This window comes from Balaenoptera ricei, chromosome 3, assembly GCF_028023285.1.
Source record: "Balaenoptera ricei isolate mBalRic1 chromosome 3, mBalRic1.hap2, whole genome shotgun sequence".
In the NCBI taxonomy this organism is placed as follows: domain Eukaryota; kingdom Metazoa; phylum Chordata; class Mammalia; order Artiodactyla; family Balaenopteridae; genus Balaenoptera; species Balaenoptera ricei.
This window is the reverse complement of record NC_082641.1, coordinates 7,260,624-7,276,889: the sequence shown is the minus strand read 5'-3', so window position 1 is coordinate 7,276,889 and position 16,266 is coordinate 7,260,624. Positions and strand designations below refer to the sequence as shown.

Sequence of the window (16,266 nt, the reverse complement as noted above, 5' to 3'; positions counted from 1 at the left end):
CCATAAACTCCTCCTGCACGTGACCCCTCACCCTGAGCCTTTGGAGGCTCAGACCCCTCACTCAAGCATGGAGCGTTCCCCTCATCTCAGGGGCTCCAGCACCAGCAGGATGATGAGACGCCAACTTCTGTAGTCCAGCCTTCACTCTAACTCTGACGGTGCTATTTTGTCTCTGGAGCTTGGTGGGATTTCCTTGCTTCCTTGCAAATAAAGTTCAAGTTCTTCCACCCTATTTGTGTAAAGAGAGATCATTCCACTCCTTTCGCCTTTTTCTATTCACGTCTCCTCCATCACCTTTTTGCGTCACTCTTCCCGCTCCTACCTTCTGTTCTTTTCCAGAATGCTCACTCTGCTTCATCCTGTTGACTCCCTTCAGCTTGGCCTGGCTTCTTGCTTTTCATGGCTGTACCTGTTCCGGAATCCATCACATTCTTCATTAAATGTCCCTGGTTTGATGGGAAGACAGTTGAATCGTTATCAACATTGGCTGTCAGGAAACTACGCTCCCCGAATTACCTCTCTTACATTCTGGGAATCAGCTGTTTACCTGTATGTTTTGCTCATTAAGATAGATAGTGTTTTCTGACTATGGAGAATAGTATGGAGTGTCCTTAAAAAAATAAAAAAAGAATTGCTATATGATCCAGCAATCCCACTCCCGGGCATATATCCAGAAAAAAACTCTAATTCAAAAAGATACATGCACCCCAGTTCATAGCAGCACTGTTTACAATAGCCAAGGCATGGAAGCAGCCTAAGTGTCCATGGACAGATGAATAGATAAAGAAGATGTTGTATACATATACAATGGAATACTACACAGCCATAAAAACTATGAAATAATGCAATTTCTAGCAACATGGATGGGCGTAGAGATTATCATACTAAGTGAAGTAAGTCAGAAAGAAAGACAAATACCATATGATATCACTTACATGCCGAATCTAAAATATGACACAAATGAACTTATTTACAAAACAGAAACAGACTCACAGGCATAGAAAACGAACTTAAGTTACTAAATGGGAAAGGGAGGAGGGATAAATTAGGAGTTTGGGATTAACATATATACACTACTACATATAAAATAGGTTAAAAAAAAAAGACCTACTGTATAGCACAGGGAACTATATTCAATATCTTGCAATAAACAATAATGGAAAAGAATATGAAAAATATATATATAATGTATATTTTATATATATGTGTAACTGAATCACTTTGCTATACATCTGAAATTAACACCACATTGTAAATTAACTCTACTTCAATAAGAAAATAAAGATAGTGTGTTCTATCCTGCACATCCTGGACTTGGGTCTGTTTCCCTGTATGCATCTCAGGTTGGACACACCTGTGATAGGGAGGTACTCTTTGTGCTTTTGAGCACTTAATGAGACACAATTGCCAAATGTGTCTCACTAAGTTTGGCTACATTCAGAATAACATCTTCTTCCCTATGAGCTGTAAACCTGCGCATTGCCAGGTTGTTTCCTTCTTATTTTTTGTTTGTTTCCCTCACTTTGCTTTATTTCACTTGTAGTATTAAAGATGAGGAGAAATTTGATCCTTCTAAGGCTAAGGAAAGCCATGTATATTTGGCTAAAAGTTGGCAGTATGAATGTACGTGTAGAAGTATAGTTAATCACTAAAAAATAGGACTAATTGTCAATAGTAATTCAACTCTTTTTGGGTAACAGGTGGTCATCTAAATTAAGGTAGCTAGACATCATTCTGAGAGTCTACAAATAAATTTAAAAATACAATAACTTGGCAGTATGTGACTTGAAGCGTCATGCTAAAATTAGACTAACTTTTCTTTTACTCATATTAGTAGGATTATGGGCCTTATTTGATTTGACGATGAGAAATGAATTCCAAATACAATTTGCTGCCTTTATATTCATAACCTACTTTATCTTTCAGTGTTTATGTTTAGAAGATAAACTCCCTACTTAGGTATTTTCTATGTGTTCTCATTTTCTGAGTGTCTATTTGAAGGGTTTTTTGTTTGTTTCTCCTCTAACTGGCTGCACAGGAAGATCCATCCTGCATTGTGAGTCCAGCATTTTCCTCGTTGTCTCCCGCGCATCCCATTGTCTGTGCACACACAGCATGGCCAGCGCCACATCCGCCTCCTTCCCTGGGTGACCACCCGGAACACGAAACGCCCCTCACGCGGAGCATGCCCATGGGTTCAACATCCCGTGCAGGGCCAGAGAGTAGAAAGCCTGTGGCCTCACGTTCCACTAAACCCTTGCTTTTTTCCTCTTGGTTTCCTCATTACAGATACTGCAATGAGCATCTGCTGTGCCCCCCACACATGTTCTGGACAGGCTGGGGTCCCTGGGAACGGTGCACAGCACAGTGTGGAGGTGGCATTCAGGCTCGCCGCAGAACCTGCGAGAATGGTCCTGACTGTGCGGGCTGTAGTGTGGTGAGTAGTCCTCCTCATCCCCAGCCCACAGTCTAGAGCTGGGAGTCCAGAGTCAGCACACACTAGATGCTCTGCAAACACAAGGTGTTCTGCAAACACAAGGTGTTCTGCAAACTGAATGCTCTGCAAACACAAGATGTTCTGCAAACACTAGGTGCTCTGCAGGGACTAGGTGCTCTCACACACTAGATATTCTGCAAACACAAGATCCTCAGCAGACACTAGATATACTGCAAACATTAAGTGCTCCATAAACATGACACATCCAGGCACTAGATGCTGTGAATCACGTAAGTCTTTCTGGTTAATGAGAATGTCTGGAGGAGATACTGGAAATTCAGAGTATCCTGAAGGCTGATTGGAATAAATATTCTCATATAAGATACACTGCCCCAGGAGTTTTCCAGTTCTCATTTCTGAGCTAGTACAGAAACTTCAGTCTGCTTAACTCTGGGCACTATATTTGGTTTGGGAAATGGGATACGGTCGTCATACTGGGCCCGCGCTAAGTTATAAAATGCGGACAAACCGGAGACACTGAGGATTGAGAAACTTTATGGGGCCATTGTCAGAGCACATTTGGTGCCAATTCTGAGGGAATAAAAGACAAATGATGGTTTTGTTTTTCTTCTGCCTTAACGGGTCCTATTTCCCTTAGCACTTTAGACTCTCAAATAAAATTCCACTTGTGCAAAGGCCTGTTGTTGCTTGTCCTGTGTCAGCTGTCAGAATGATTGAGCACCAAAGGCTGCTGGGCTTTTACTTTATTTGCCTGCCGCTGGTGCTGGCCCTGCAGAGTGGCTGCAAAGACAGTGCAGGTGTTTTGGTGGAGAGGTTCAGCCTGAGAAGGTCTTGCTTGGCGCCCTTCCTCACTGGTCTTCCAGTTGGTCTTTGCAGCAATTTTGTAACGTTGGCTCATGAGGCTTAGGAGGTTTCTGTGTGGCTGTAAAGTTTGTTTTTGTGAGATGCAAAGACCACACACTCCAGATAGCCTTGGGAAATTTGGAGAGATGAAGAGGATTATTAGATGCTTTGCCAGATATTACGCCCAACCCAAGGAGATTTCTGTTATTGGGATTTGCAATTAGATTTCTTCCCCTTTGCACTGGCAAAGTTTGCAGTAACTTTAATAGAATCTATCACTGATTATAGAGGCACTTCTTTCCAGGTCACCCTGAACTAACTTTCAACCAAGGAAAATCTTAGCATCCAGTTTCGGATGACGTATTTATTGATATTTCAGATGCTAAGATTTTAAATTATTTATGAAAATGTGACAGGTAAATCTGTGAACATTCACATGTTCTAGGAAAACAGTTCAAATGTGGTAGATTTATTCTTTGCTGAAATATATCAGTCCTGTTCCCGGTGGCTCGACATCTAACACTGGGATCTCCACTCCCATATCAAGATTTGTCTCCTCTGCTGGGAAACCACAGGGATGGATGACTTGAGTTGATCTTGCACTTTAGTCTCTAAAACTCTGCAATACGAAGAACTCAGAAAACGTTTCAAGTCATTCATTTTCTTATTGCAAACTGACTTCAATTATTACATTTAAAAACAGTTTAATGAAAGAAAAATTACATTAAGGAAAGAGTAGCCTATCTCCTACGTAGTCACTGGAGTGTGTGTGTGTGTGTGTGTGTGTGTGTGTGTGTGATACATATGATTATAAATGTAAAAGCTGAATGTCTTTCCAAAATGTTCATGTATTTTGGCTTTATTTGTGTCTAAATTTACAGAATTATGGTTTATGAAAAAAATATAACATCAGTTTTCAAATCCAGAGGAATATCATGAGTGTCTCTAAGAAGTCTAATATAAGTTTTTAGGTATTTTAGTTTAGTTTTCTTTTTCTTCCCCACCATAGTTAATCTACTGGCCATGTCATTCCAGGAAGGTGTTATTAGGGTACACTGGAGCAATCTATTCTTTTTTTGTTTTTTTAATTACTTATTTATTTATTTATTTATGGCTGTGTTGGGTCTTCGTTTCTGTGCGAGGGCTCTCTCTAGTTGTGGCAAGCGGGGACCACTCTTCATCGCGGTGCGCGGGCCTCTCACTATCGCGGCCTCTCTTGTTGCGGAGCACAGGCTCCAGACGCGCAGGCTCAGTAATTGTGGCTCACGGGCCCAGTTGCTCCGCGGCATGTGGGATCTTCCCAGACCAGGGCTTGAACCCGTGTCCCCTGCATTGGCAGGCGGATTCTCAACCACTGCGCCACCAGGGAAGCCCAATCTATTCTTTTACGATAGAAGCACAGCATTTATTTTTTTCCTGCATGGTTTTTTTTTTTTCTATTTATTCCAGTTTCTGTCTCTTCTAAGGCAGGAATGCCAAATGAGGAACATAAGCAGAATGAAGGAGGGGCTTGGTTTCTCTGGATTGCTTACCAAATGTATCCTATCAATTCAATTCCTAAGATTTTTTAAAAAAAATTAATAGGTATTTAAGTAAAGTAATATGTTGATCATATTCTAGTTGCAGTTTAGAAATCTTTGGCCACGAAGTATGTTCGTTTTTGATGTTTTGTCTTGTACCAAGATAGTGGCACATAACACTGTAAATCAACTGTACTCTAATATAAAATAAAAATTAAATTAAACATTAAAAAACAGAATTAAGAAACAAATGTAAGGACATTTTAAATTGGAAAAAATGGTAGTGGCTGTAAGTATAGGTAATTTGTGGATTTTGGATTCATGAAATTGATTATCTGCTTGCCGGTATCTGGCTGGATGACAAGTCAGGTGATATCTCTGAGTCTCTGTCTCCCCCACTAAGAAGAGGGTGATCATTCATCCCTCCCAGAGCTGCTGTATCAAGTGCGGTGGTGCCCGTGACGTTCAGCCACAAGGTCTCACCTTCCCTGTGAGTTCTCTTTCCTCCTCTCATTCCTTTAATTGTTATTCCTGGGCTTCAGCTGCTTCTCTGAGCCCAAGCTTATTACAAATGACTGTATACTAATGGAATGTTATTTACACGGTAAAGGACAGCTTTGTGGACAGTATAACAACTTGAATTTCCTGAGCACTACAGCAGCCAATAAAAAAAGAGTTGGTTTCAAGTTCAGGTATGAACGGGATAAAAAGACTTGAGAAACTTTTCTTGCTCCACCATTTTTAAACTGAAGTTTCATGAAAAGATTTCCCATATTTCACCCGTGAAATTCACACATCCTTGTCTTTGATGAAACCTCCACGCCTTTATTTAAATCTCAGTAAGAGATGATCAGTTCGGACAGTTAAAGACCCTCATTGAGAGCCATTTGTTTTTTCTGTGAAACTCTGTTCTTAAAGTTCCAAATGTTGATATCTCTTCACAATTGTGATTTCAGTTCTTTTGGTTAAATATGTAGAAGTGGGCTTGCTGGGTCGTATGGTAGTTTTATTTTTAATTGTTTGAGGAACCTCCATGATGTTTCCAATAGTGGCTGCATCATTTTTTTGCATTCCCATCCAAAGCATGCAAGGGTTCCAATTTCTCCACATCAGAAGAATTGAAATCAGGATCTTGAAAAGCACTCTGCACTCCCATGTTCATTGCAGCACTATTCACAATAGCCGGGATGTGGAAACAACCTAAATGTCTATCTACAGATGAATGGATAAAGAAAATGCAGTATAGATGTACAATGGAATGCCACTCAGCCTTTAAAAAAGAAAGAAATTCTGCCTTATGTGGCAACATCAACAAACCTCGAGGACATTAAGTGAAATTGGTGCTAGAAGTGAAATTAGCCGGTCACAGAAAGACAAATACCATGTGAGCCCACTTACGGGAGGTATCTGAAATAGTCAGATACATAGGATCAAAGAGTGCAAGTGTGGTTGCCAGAGATGGCATGGAGGGGGAAATGGGGAAATCAAGTTTCAGTCAAGCAAGATGAACACGTTCTAGAGGTCTACTCTCCAACATTGTGCCTTCTGTCAACAATACAGTACTGAACCCTGAAAAATTTAAGAAGGTGGATCTCATGTTAAATGTTTGTCATGTTTACCATGACAAACTAAAATAATAAAAAGTAAAGTTAAAGAAAAGTAAGTTCCAGATGTTGAAGGCTTGGGGGCCCATGGAGCCTTGGGTTGTTTGGGGAGCTGATTGACGCACACGGAGGGAGGGCCTGGATCTTTTGCAGTCAGTTAATTGTGTGACTCCGAGGCCCACCCACTATCCTCAGGGCCCCTGTCTTCCTCCGCGAAGTGCAGGGCAAAGCCAGCTAGAGTCCAAGTTCCCTGGCCCTGAAATGACTGATTCTGTGATCCTGGTACCCCTTCTCTGGCCTCTGATGAGTTTGGAATGAGATACATCAGGACACTTAATGGACAGGCATTTTCCCCCACTTCCAAGTAAGCTTGTCTAGAACCCACAGGAGTGCTGGGTTCCTCCGGTCCCCGTTGCTCCTCCCCAGCTCTCCACAACATCCCTTCATGCCTGTGGCCTCCCAGAGCGAGTAGGCAGGTGAGAGAGGAAAAGCCACCCCCCAGCTCTGCCTCGGAGTCGGCAGGACACCTGGGGCCCTGTTCTGCGTCTCCAGGCTGCATCCTCGAGTGCAAACACCTGGCTGTCTCCGAGGATACACAGAATGTATGAGATACATGTCTATATATCCTAGCTCAGTGACAAAGCAACATAGGCAAACAGAAATAGAAATTGTCACCATCGTTATTGGCATCAAGTCACAGTCTCCAGGAAAATTTTTCTATTCTTGAATAATATACCATTAACAAGTCACATTTTATGTTTTTCTATTTAAAATGACTTTTATATTAATATTTGTAGAATTTGTATTTATATAGATATATAAATTTATATTAAATATAAATTATTTTATGTTACCTATATTTGGCATATGTGTTTCGCTTTTAACCTCTTTTGATAATATCTGGTAACCATAATGATGATTGTCAGATCAAGTCTTATAAATCCTAACTTACTGCCTAATGTCACATGAATTACTGAAATGAGGTTATCATTAGACAAACTTGAGTTGTTATCCAGGCATGTTATGATAGACTGGACCCCTGTGTCCTATAACAAAGTGCTCACAGTAACCCTGGATGGCAATAGAAATAAGGAGAAATGACGTTCTTTACTGAGCACTTGCTGAGAGCTGGGTGCAATCTATCTGCTCTCATTCTGTTACAACTCTGTAAGTGTGACTCTACTACACCAGTGCTTATGGATGAAGGAAAGTGAGACAGCCCAGGCTAAAGTGCCCGAGGGTACTGAGCCTGCCCCTAAAGGGGTGGCCCTCAGGGAGAAGTGGCACCATTTTGCTCACTCTTTCCCTTCTACCTGCGAGAAGATGGGCTGAGAGAGAGGCTCAGGGTCTGTTCCAGGTCCCACTGCTGGGATTCAAGCCTAGATCACAGCAGTGACTTAGAAGTTCGAGGTTATAATTATTTTACGTAAAATTGTTAGATCATTTTAGAATAGCCACTTGGGGCTTAATTATCTTTGGCATATTTTTGTTTCATTTTTAACCTTTTTCGGTCATATATGATAGCCATGATGATCATTGTTATATCAAGTCTTACAAATCCTAACTTACTGCATGATATCAAATGAAATGTTGAAAGGAAGCTATAACCAAGCACACTGGGGTTATTATTTAGGTGTGTTATGATAGAAATTCTGTGTTACATAATCAGATAATTAACTTTTATTGAGCACCTACTGCCATGCAGTGTACTAAGAGTGGTCAAAATAGATTATGTTTATTTTCCCTGTGTCCCTGCTAGGCAGTTTTCATTATTATCTCCACTTGGAGATGGGAAAACTCAACTTGAGAAAGATTAATGAACTTAGCCAGTACCCAGCTGCTAGTGGGTGACTAGGCCAGCATTTGAGAACTGGTTCTTTGGGCACAAATAGAATTTAATGACACAACTACATTTGCATAATATATTTTTGATTAATGTTAAGTAATAAATGATAAGATTTTATTTTTCTTTACTCTTATTAAGTACAAAGTATATCTTAAAAGAAAGAGGAGGGTTTTTTTTTTCCATAACACTTCTCTTCTTCATTAGCACCCTTGATGTCCATAATATTGCAATAATATCCTTTCTGCCAACCATGAAAGTTCCATTAATAGATTCTCATGAGCATGGAAATTAATTGAAGTTGAACTCACAACCCAAATCTTAATTATGTGTTTTGTTTGAAAATTACAACGCAAAAAAGGAAGAAAGACAAAATGTTATAGTATGTAAATAGAATTGCTTCTCAAATTAATGCAACTGGGAATTCCCTCAAATGTTTAGCAGATGTGTGAAAGAATAAAGCTAAAGACTGTGTCACATACAGCAAAGATTATTCAAAAGCAGAAACAGACTTAGTCCTGCCAGCACTATATTTATTACTGAAATATCACACACGGTGTAAAACAGTTGACAAAAGCTGTGATTTCACATATCAGCAGGGAGCTTATAGGAGAGATATCTATATCCTAGATACAAAAGAACTGGACCACAGAAGCCCCTGAAGGGTCTAGAATAAAGACATTAAAACCAATACATGCTGTCAAAGGGATTCCGTGAAGGTTAATCAGAGTTGATATGACACGCTAACACTTGTTTGGGTCAAGTAATGGCGCCGGTCAAGTAATGGCACCATGGATACATTTAGAAGCAAGTAAAACCTGGCAGTTGGAAGTTTAAATAGGTTGTAATGTATGAAAATAATGACAATATTACAAAAATAACTTGTTTTTGTGTAGCACAGTGGAGTTCACAAAATATTTAGAGAAATGTCATCTCATGTGTTCCTGGATTTCCAAATAAGAAAATCTGGGCCCAGAGAAAATAGTTGATGGATGCGAAACCCTGCGGTTGTCAGAGCAAGACCCTGGGTCCAGGTCTTCTGCCGCTAAGGAGCTGAAAGGTCCAGGATGCTGTGGCCTCCTCAGAAGATGCTAGAACAAGACCTGATTAACTGACAGGAGCTAATGTCCCCACCCACAAAGCTGGATCAGTTCAAAAAGGAGTTATTAGAAGGCTCATTTCCTTTTCTCCTAAATGATAAAGTTATCTTTACTGCCCCTTTTTTTTTTTTTTTTAGTACTAAATTACCTTCAAGAGAATAATAACCTCCTTGCAATGGCACCTGCTTCTCTTCAGATGGGATAGCTGGCACCTCCTTTCTGCATAAAATATAGAGGAAACCTTAGCTGGGAGAGACTGAAGTTTTTAAACCTGAACAAGTAGTTTCTGAGTTGGCTGCTTGATGGTATGGGTGGTTCGTTTCCCTTGCACTCCGGTTTAGTGTTTCCTTTTAAAGATGGTTTTCTAGAGATCCACAGTCCTGCCGTGGAGGACAGGAACATTTTTACGAGGAGGTACATAGCACGTTTTCTCTTTGTCCAATTATGTTTGTTTGCTTTTGTTAAGTTTGTACAAGGTAAGCCCAGCTTATGCTAGATTGAGGTACTTGGACATTGCCAGTTTACATTAAGCTGTATGTGTTAGTTAAAGGGTTATTGTTTCACTTTGGACCAAGATCCATTTCTGCATGTTTATCTGCTGCCCCAGCAATACCTTGAAAGCTCGGTCACAGACGCTGACCTCTCGCCTGGGCTTCTTGCATGGGCTCCTCATTGAGCTGTCTGGAAGCTCTAGTTACTTTAATGAGCCAGTGGCCCTTCTGGGTTAAATACAGCTAGCTTTATCCATTGTTTATGAAAATGCCATTTCATAATTCTAAAAAGGCTATTTTCTGAAGTACAATTTAATAAATAAAATTAAGTAAAAATCAAATAGTTGATTCTAAATCAGTGGAAACAATGAAAAGTTTTTATAGATAAAAATAATATTTTTCATCACTATCACTCTTCCACTGCACTGTGTTTATAAAATGCATTCACGTGTATTTCCACATATTCTTCTGCAAGGGGAATGATCGCTCTCCCTAGCTAAAACTGGCTGGATATTACACCTTCCGAAGCATGGGAATGCAAAATTGGCTTTCCTTTGTTATGTGAGATCTCAGTGAAGACCTTGCAAAGATGAAAGATTGTCAGTGTAAAAATGCCACATTTTGTTAAAAGAGGCTTGAGTATTTTGAAAAAGTTAATATAAGTACACAAAATCAAGTAGTAGTACAGTGGAGAGCTGAAGAAGTGTAAGCATTCTGAAATTTAGAACTGGAAGTTTGGTCATCAAGTTTAAGAATGATGTATGATGCAGATGGAGAGAAGAGAAAATGATGGATTGTAGGAGTTAATCCATCAAAAGTCTGCCTCTAGAACATAAAAATTATTCTACAATCTCTGGTAATTATAATTGGTGTGGAGATCTGGAGCATTTCACAAAAATGTTTTATTTACAGTGTTGGAAGTGTCTATTGCCCAGATTTCTTTGCAAAGAATCAGGTTTGTTTCTGACTATAATAATTCAAATACAGTGATTGCAAAGTTAGTTGAAAAGAGACATTTTCATGAATAGAGGTTTTCTGTTGTAAAAGTGTCTTAAGTGAGACAGACACACACACACACACACACACACACAAACACATACACAAATTCTTCCTTTACAGTTTACCAATAAATTCCATGATAAAGATTTTCCAATACCTGATATTAAAATACCTAAAATTTACTTATGGAAACACAGTAACAGTATTCTCAGCCATAACAATTTGCACTAAATGGCCATGAGCTTAAAAATCTTTTGTAGGCCTATACAAATACACAGTACACACAGAAGAAACTGATTTTCTAAAGGCATAAATAAATACTCAGCTATAGGAAACCCAGGCCTCTTTTAAATGATGCCAGATTTTTACCTGCTACAAAATGAGTAATTAAATGTGGCTTTCTAAATTTAAAGCCTTAGTAGAAGTTCCTATAAAAACAATCAGGGAATAGTCTTTTCCAAATGCATCTTCAGTCTTTGTAGACCTGTCGACACTCTGGGCTAATCGTGGATTATCCACAGAGAACACTCCTGGGGTCATTTAGTCGATTTGATGTCTCTGTCAATTTGGACACTTATTTTTGGTCAATTTCTGTAGCTCACCTTGTCTTCTTCTAGTTGCGCCGGGCACTTGCCACTGCAATTAAAGAGAACACTCTCTTGGAGTCTGAACAGGCTTTGCTTGTTCATAGTTTTAAAAAGCAATTTAGTTATCCTGTCAAATTGGCCTTTATATGATGTGCTGTGTTGCCATCCTTCTCATTTGGAGTTGAGGACTTCCTGTCCTCCATGTGCAGTTTGTAGCATCAAGGATGCACTATTGCATTTGGGTATTTCCCTCCCCACCCCCCCAATTTTAAAAAATCACATTTCAGTCCAACACCTCACTGCACAGGCTGGGGCCATGTTTCCAGGAGATATTTTCATATCTTACAGTATCTTGAGCCATGGCTGCATGAGAACATTCTGTCCATCCAGCCATACCAATCTGAGACCCGTGGTTCTACTTGAGACCAACTCTGCTCAACCAACTGATGGGAAAGATGGAAGGAAGCCGGGGTCTGATCTACTGTAGGTTCTGTGTTATAGAAGCCAACATACTGCCTCAGCTGACTCATTTCTAAAATCCCCTCTAAAAGCAAGGAAATAAACAAGCAAACAAAAGCCTGGGGAGACATCCCTCTGATCGGCAAAGCCTTTTGTCATTTACTTAATTGATTGTGCCTCTTGTGGTGCTGACTCAGGTTTGCAAGACCTGCATACATCACAGTCTTAAGAGATGTTTGCATGCACTCATACTAATGTAGCTAGAATCTGAGCATCTTAATTTTTTTACTCATGTTCATGCCATTATTATTGAATAACTATTGAGCTTCTGCCCCATGACGGGCTCTGGGGATACCACAGTGATTACTCACTGTGGTATCCCCAGAGCCCGTCATGGGGCAGAAGCTCAATAGTTATTCAATAATGTAAGGGACTCATGGTTCCTGCTTAAAACTTGGGAAGGATTCTTCACTTGTGAAACTTAACCTGAACTGGTCTATGCACAAGTCTGTTCATTAGTTTGTTTTGGTTTGTGGGTGCTGTCGTTCAAAATATTCTTTAGTGCCAATTTTGATTTAGCAAGAGTGAGGTGTGTTGTAGAAAGGGTTCACATGTATGCTACTGCAGCCAGAGAGTTTTAAAATAAGTTTTGATCATATTATACTTGTCACTTGGTTTTATTCATGGCCTACAGTTCTTCCTTTTGGAGGAAGTAGCATAAGTGTTTAATTATATCAACAATATGTTTTAATTGGTGTTTTGCTTAAGATTTGCATTTCCTATTTTTTATTATTTCATCTGAGTGCCTCCAATGGAATTATTGAACATGTATAATTTCAGTTGTTAAAACAACACACATACATAATAATTTTCAAAGCAACTTGTAATTAAGTAAAGAAGGAAGTAACAGATGTTGGAACATGAAAAAAAAAATGGTTTAAAGCACTGAGTATTTTTCACAGATGCCGTGGTTTCTTTCTTCCCAAGTGGTATCCCTTTATTAATCCTCAAATTTTCTAAGAATAAGAGCCTAGCTCAGAACTCTTCTATGTGAATACAAGAAAGAATAAAGAAGCTACTTCTCCATTTAGATTTTTTTGTTAATATTTCTAAGTAGAAATACAAGGTTCCATTTAGAAGCTTTCAACATTTGTCAGAATAATTAAAAAGCTGAATTATTTTGCTCTGTGATCTAAGGATGTGCTATAATAACAGACATTCTTAGAACAGTTGTCTGTTCATTTCACTCCACGGCATGTTTTTTTCAAGATCTGTCTGACATGCAGAATCTCATGAGGTTCTGGTTTGAAAGAAATAGTTGCAATAAAGGCTCTTGAAGATGGAGTTGGCTCGTACCATGTCACATTCTTGCATTATTATATAAGCCAAGCTGCGTGAGAAAGTCACATCCTACACACTACTATTTGGGATCTTGCTTCTATCATGATGTGAAAGGTTTTCCACATCTGTTCCAGTCTATCCTAGTCCCATGAAATTGCCCAGTTTACAACTATTGAAAAGCAGTCTTTCAAGGAAATAGAGTGTCATCATGTGGGAAAAAGAAATGGCAGTGGCTGTAAGAAATAAGCTGTGGAATCTACCTTATAAAATTATTCAGACTCCGCAGAAGCACATGAGCCATCGCCTCTCAAAAAAGAGAGAGACAAAAATAGCAGGGGCAAACAGATGGAATCCAGACATCAGGGCGAGCTCTCTGATGTTCGCCAAGCAGTTTTCCTTAGGAAGCTTATGTAATTGATTTCCTTCTCTTCTCTTCTTGCCGCTGCTAATAGCTTTTAGGGATAAGCCTTGACATCTGAAAATGAAGGGTGGAAAGGAACTCTGCCTGTTACATGAGTCGTGTTTGATAATTGATTTCCCTAAAGCTTGGTGTGATCTCATATGTAATTGTTAATTTCTAGACAGTTTTACATATGGAAGAAAAGAACATTCTCAATGGCTTCAGTTACTGGTTTCATGTCTTCCATTCTACCCTCTGTAGAATTTTCAGATCTTTTCATCTCTATAAGTAGTCAACGAAAAATGTTGACTATTTACTGTGTGTAAAGAACTGTACGAGGTCCTATGGAAGATGAAGGTATGCAGATGCATACAAGAAAACTCCGAACCAAGGGAGAAAAATATAAATCTAATGACCAGAATGTAAGGAAGAAGTCAGGAATGCCGATGGAACCATTAAGAGAAAACAATGAGTCCAGAGGAGGGAGAGGTTACCTCTGGCTGGCTGGGTCAAGGGTCCCAAAGGTGTGGCTAGGATTTGGCCAAGTTGAGATGGGAATGGGAGCTTCTTTATGAAAGAAACATGAACGAAGGCTGTGAATCAAAGGGCGTGGGGAATACACTGGGAGCCGTAAGTAGTGTCATTTGCGTGCTTGAGGATGCATAAAGGAATATGGCAAGACGCAGACAGGGAAAGTAAGGTGTTTCATTCCTGAAAGGTCTTGGGTATCAGACTAAAGGGCATAGATAGCCATTTGACGCTTACTTACTTGCTACTGCAGTTACATAATTGGGGCTAGGATAACTTTCTTGTGTTAATATTTCCACAATATAAATCCATCAGTGATTTCAAGCAGGTAAACCACATCATGTTTTCAATTATTTTTCCTTACAGCAAAAAAAAAAAAAAATCGTCTAGATTTTACTATCTAAAAGCAGCCATCTAATTGTAAATACATACCTGACGTTAGGCATGCAGATCTGTGTGGGGGTGTAGGTGTATAGTCCTTATTCTGAAATTTGCTACTTTCCCACAATCGTTATTTCAACTTTAGTACGTGCTTCTAAACCTAAAAAAACATAAATTAAGGTCAGTGTTGCCCCCAAATATGTCATAGAAACTTGAGTTTAGTCCTATTTCAAAGGGGAAAGTTCCATAACATTAATATGAGATAAATTAATTTGTTTTTAAACTTATTAATACCACAAAAGAAGATATTTGAGATTTTTAAAGTCAAGGACAATATCTATTTTATTTGTGATTGTATCCTCAATACCTAGCAGAGTGTAAGAAAATGAATAAATGAAACTAGTTATTAAATTTATGTACTAATGTTTTTAAAAGATGATGGCAACTTGGCAAAATGTTAGCAACATCTTTTCAAACGAAGTGATCATTCTTGTGCATTATATTGTTTTTGTCTACTCTTTGGTTCTTTCTTACAGTTTCTTATAAAGGAACATATTTTGTGGTTACTCTTTCACAGAGACTCTTCATACCCCAATGGAGCTGCCTTTCGTTCACATTTAATTTTTCTTTCCATGATATTAGCTTATGAACATTTCATTTCTTGTTCATATTCTTAAACTATTTTGAATTCTTCCTAATTAGTTTTACAAGGCTGCTCCAAACGAATCAAATTTAGCACTGAAAGCCAGTATGCCTGCAGTAATAGTGTATGAAGTTCATTAAAATTGGTTTTGATATTAGATTATACTTGGCAGTGACCTTCCAAGACCTTATCAGACCCCCATAGGCAAGACTTGAGTACATATGACTATTACAGAGCACCCAATTAGCAAAGAAAATCTGAATTTAATATTTTAAAGTTGCACAGATTCCAATATTGGAGCTCTCCTTTGTAAATAAGGAATTAAATGTAACGGCCCTGAGCCCTTTGCAGACCATCATCCTGCATGCTAGTCAAATGCTGCATTATTTCCCTTGGTGCACTTCATGCTCACAGTCAACGTTGAGTCGAGCTCTATTCCCTCGACAAGTGAGTCTTGAGCAACCATGAGTATGAGCCACAGCCTGGGATGTAGGCTGGGTGGAATGTGAATCTGGGTAAGTTGCTATTCTTGACCTCAAGGAGCTCTCAGCCTGGGACGAGAAATACTAACAACCCCATAACATCAACTCCTGGTAGACAGTGCCATATTGAAGATAAGCTACCGGTGTCCAGAGGATGCAAGGAGGCAAGCTTGCAATTTTCAGCCCCCTGTACACGGGATGGGTTTCCCTGGACAAGCCCCACCTCACTATTTTAGGAGAAGTCAGTTGGGTGTTTTAGGGGTGACTGAGAGTTAGGAAGACGAGTGCTCAATGGGACTTCGAATACAAATGGTGTCCCCATTAGTTTGCTCCAACAGGAAGGGTTGGCACTAGAATTGGCTGAGGCCCTGGCGTTTCCCCGAGGGGGCACGTTGGGGGGCCTTGCCTCTGGTACCCCCCACGTATCCACTGAGGAGCTCCCACCGTTTACCCTGCGGAATAGAGATCTGCCTAAGCATCTCCAGTGCATTTGTTATGTTTTCCATGCACTGTGGATCTCGTTGAAACAAACGGGTCCTTTAGCCTGCACAGCCAGGAAACTGGAAATGTAAATACTTCTGGTCCAT

At 39.6% G+C, this 16,266-nt stretch overlaps 1 protein-coding gene across 8 annotated transcripts in view; it reads left to right on the top strand.

Annotated features, from left to right (window-relative positions):
* Positions 1 to 16,266, top strand: part of SEMA5A (semaphorin 5A) — a 505,234-nt gene that overhangs the window by 441,067 nt on the left and 47,901 nt on the right. For all 8 annotated transcript variants that reach the window (XM_059916089.1, XM_059916090.1, XM_059916094.1 and 5 more), the window contains one exon: positions 2,290 to 2,437. In XM_059916089.1, coding sequence (XP_059772072.1) covers positions 2,290 to 2,437 — 148 coding nt within the window. The remainder of the gene's footprint in view (positions 1 to 2,289; positions 2,438 to 16,266) is intronic.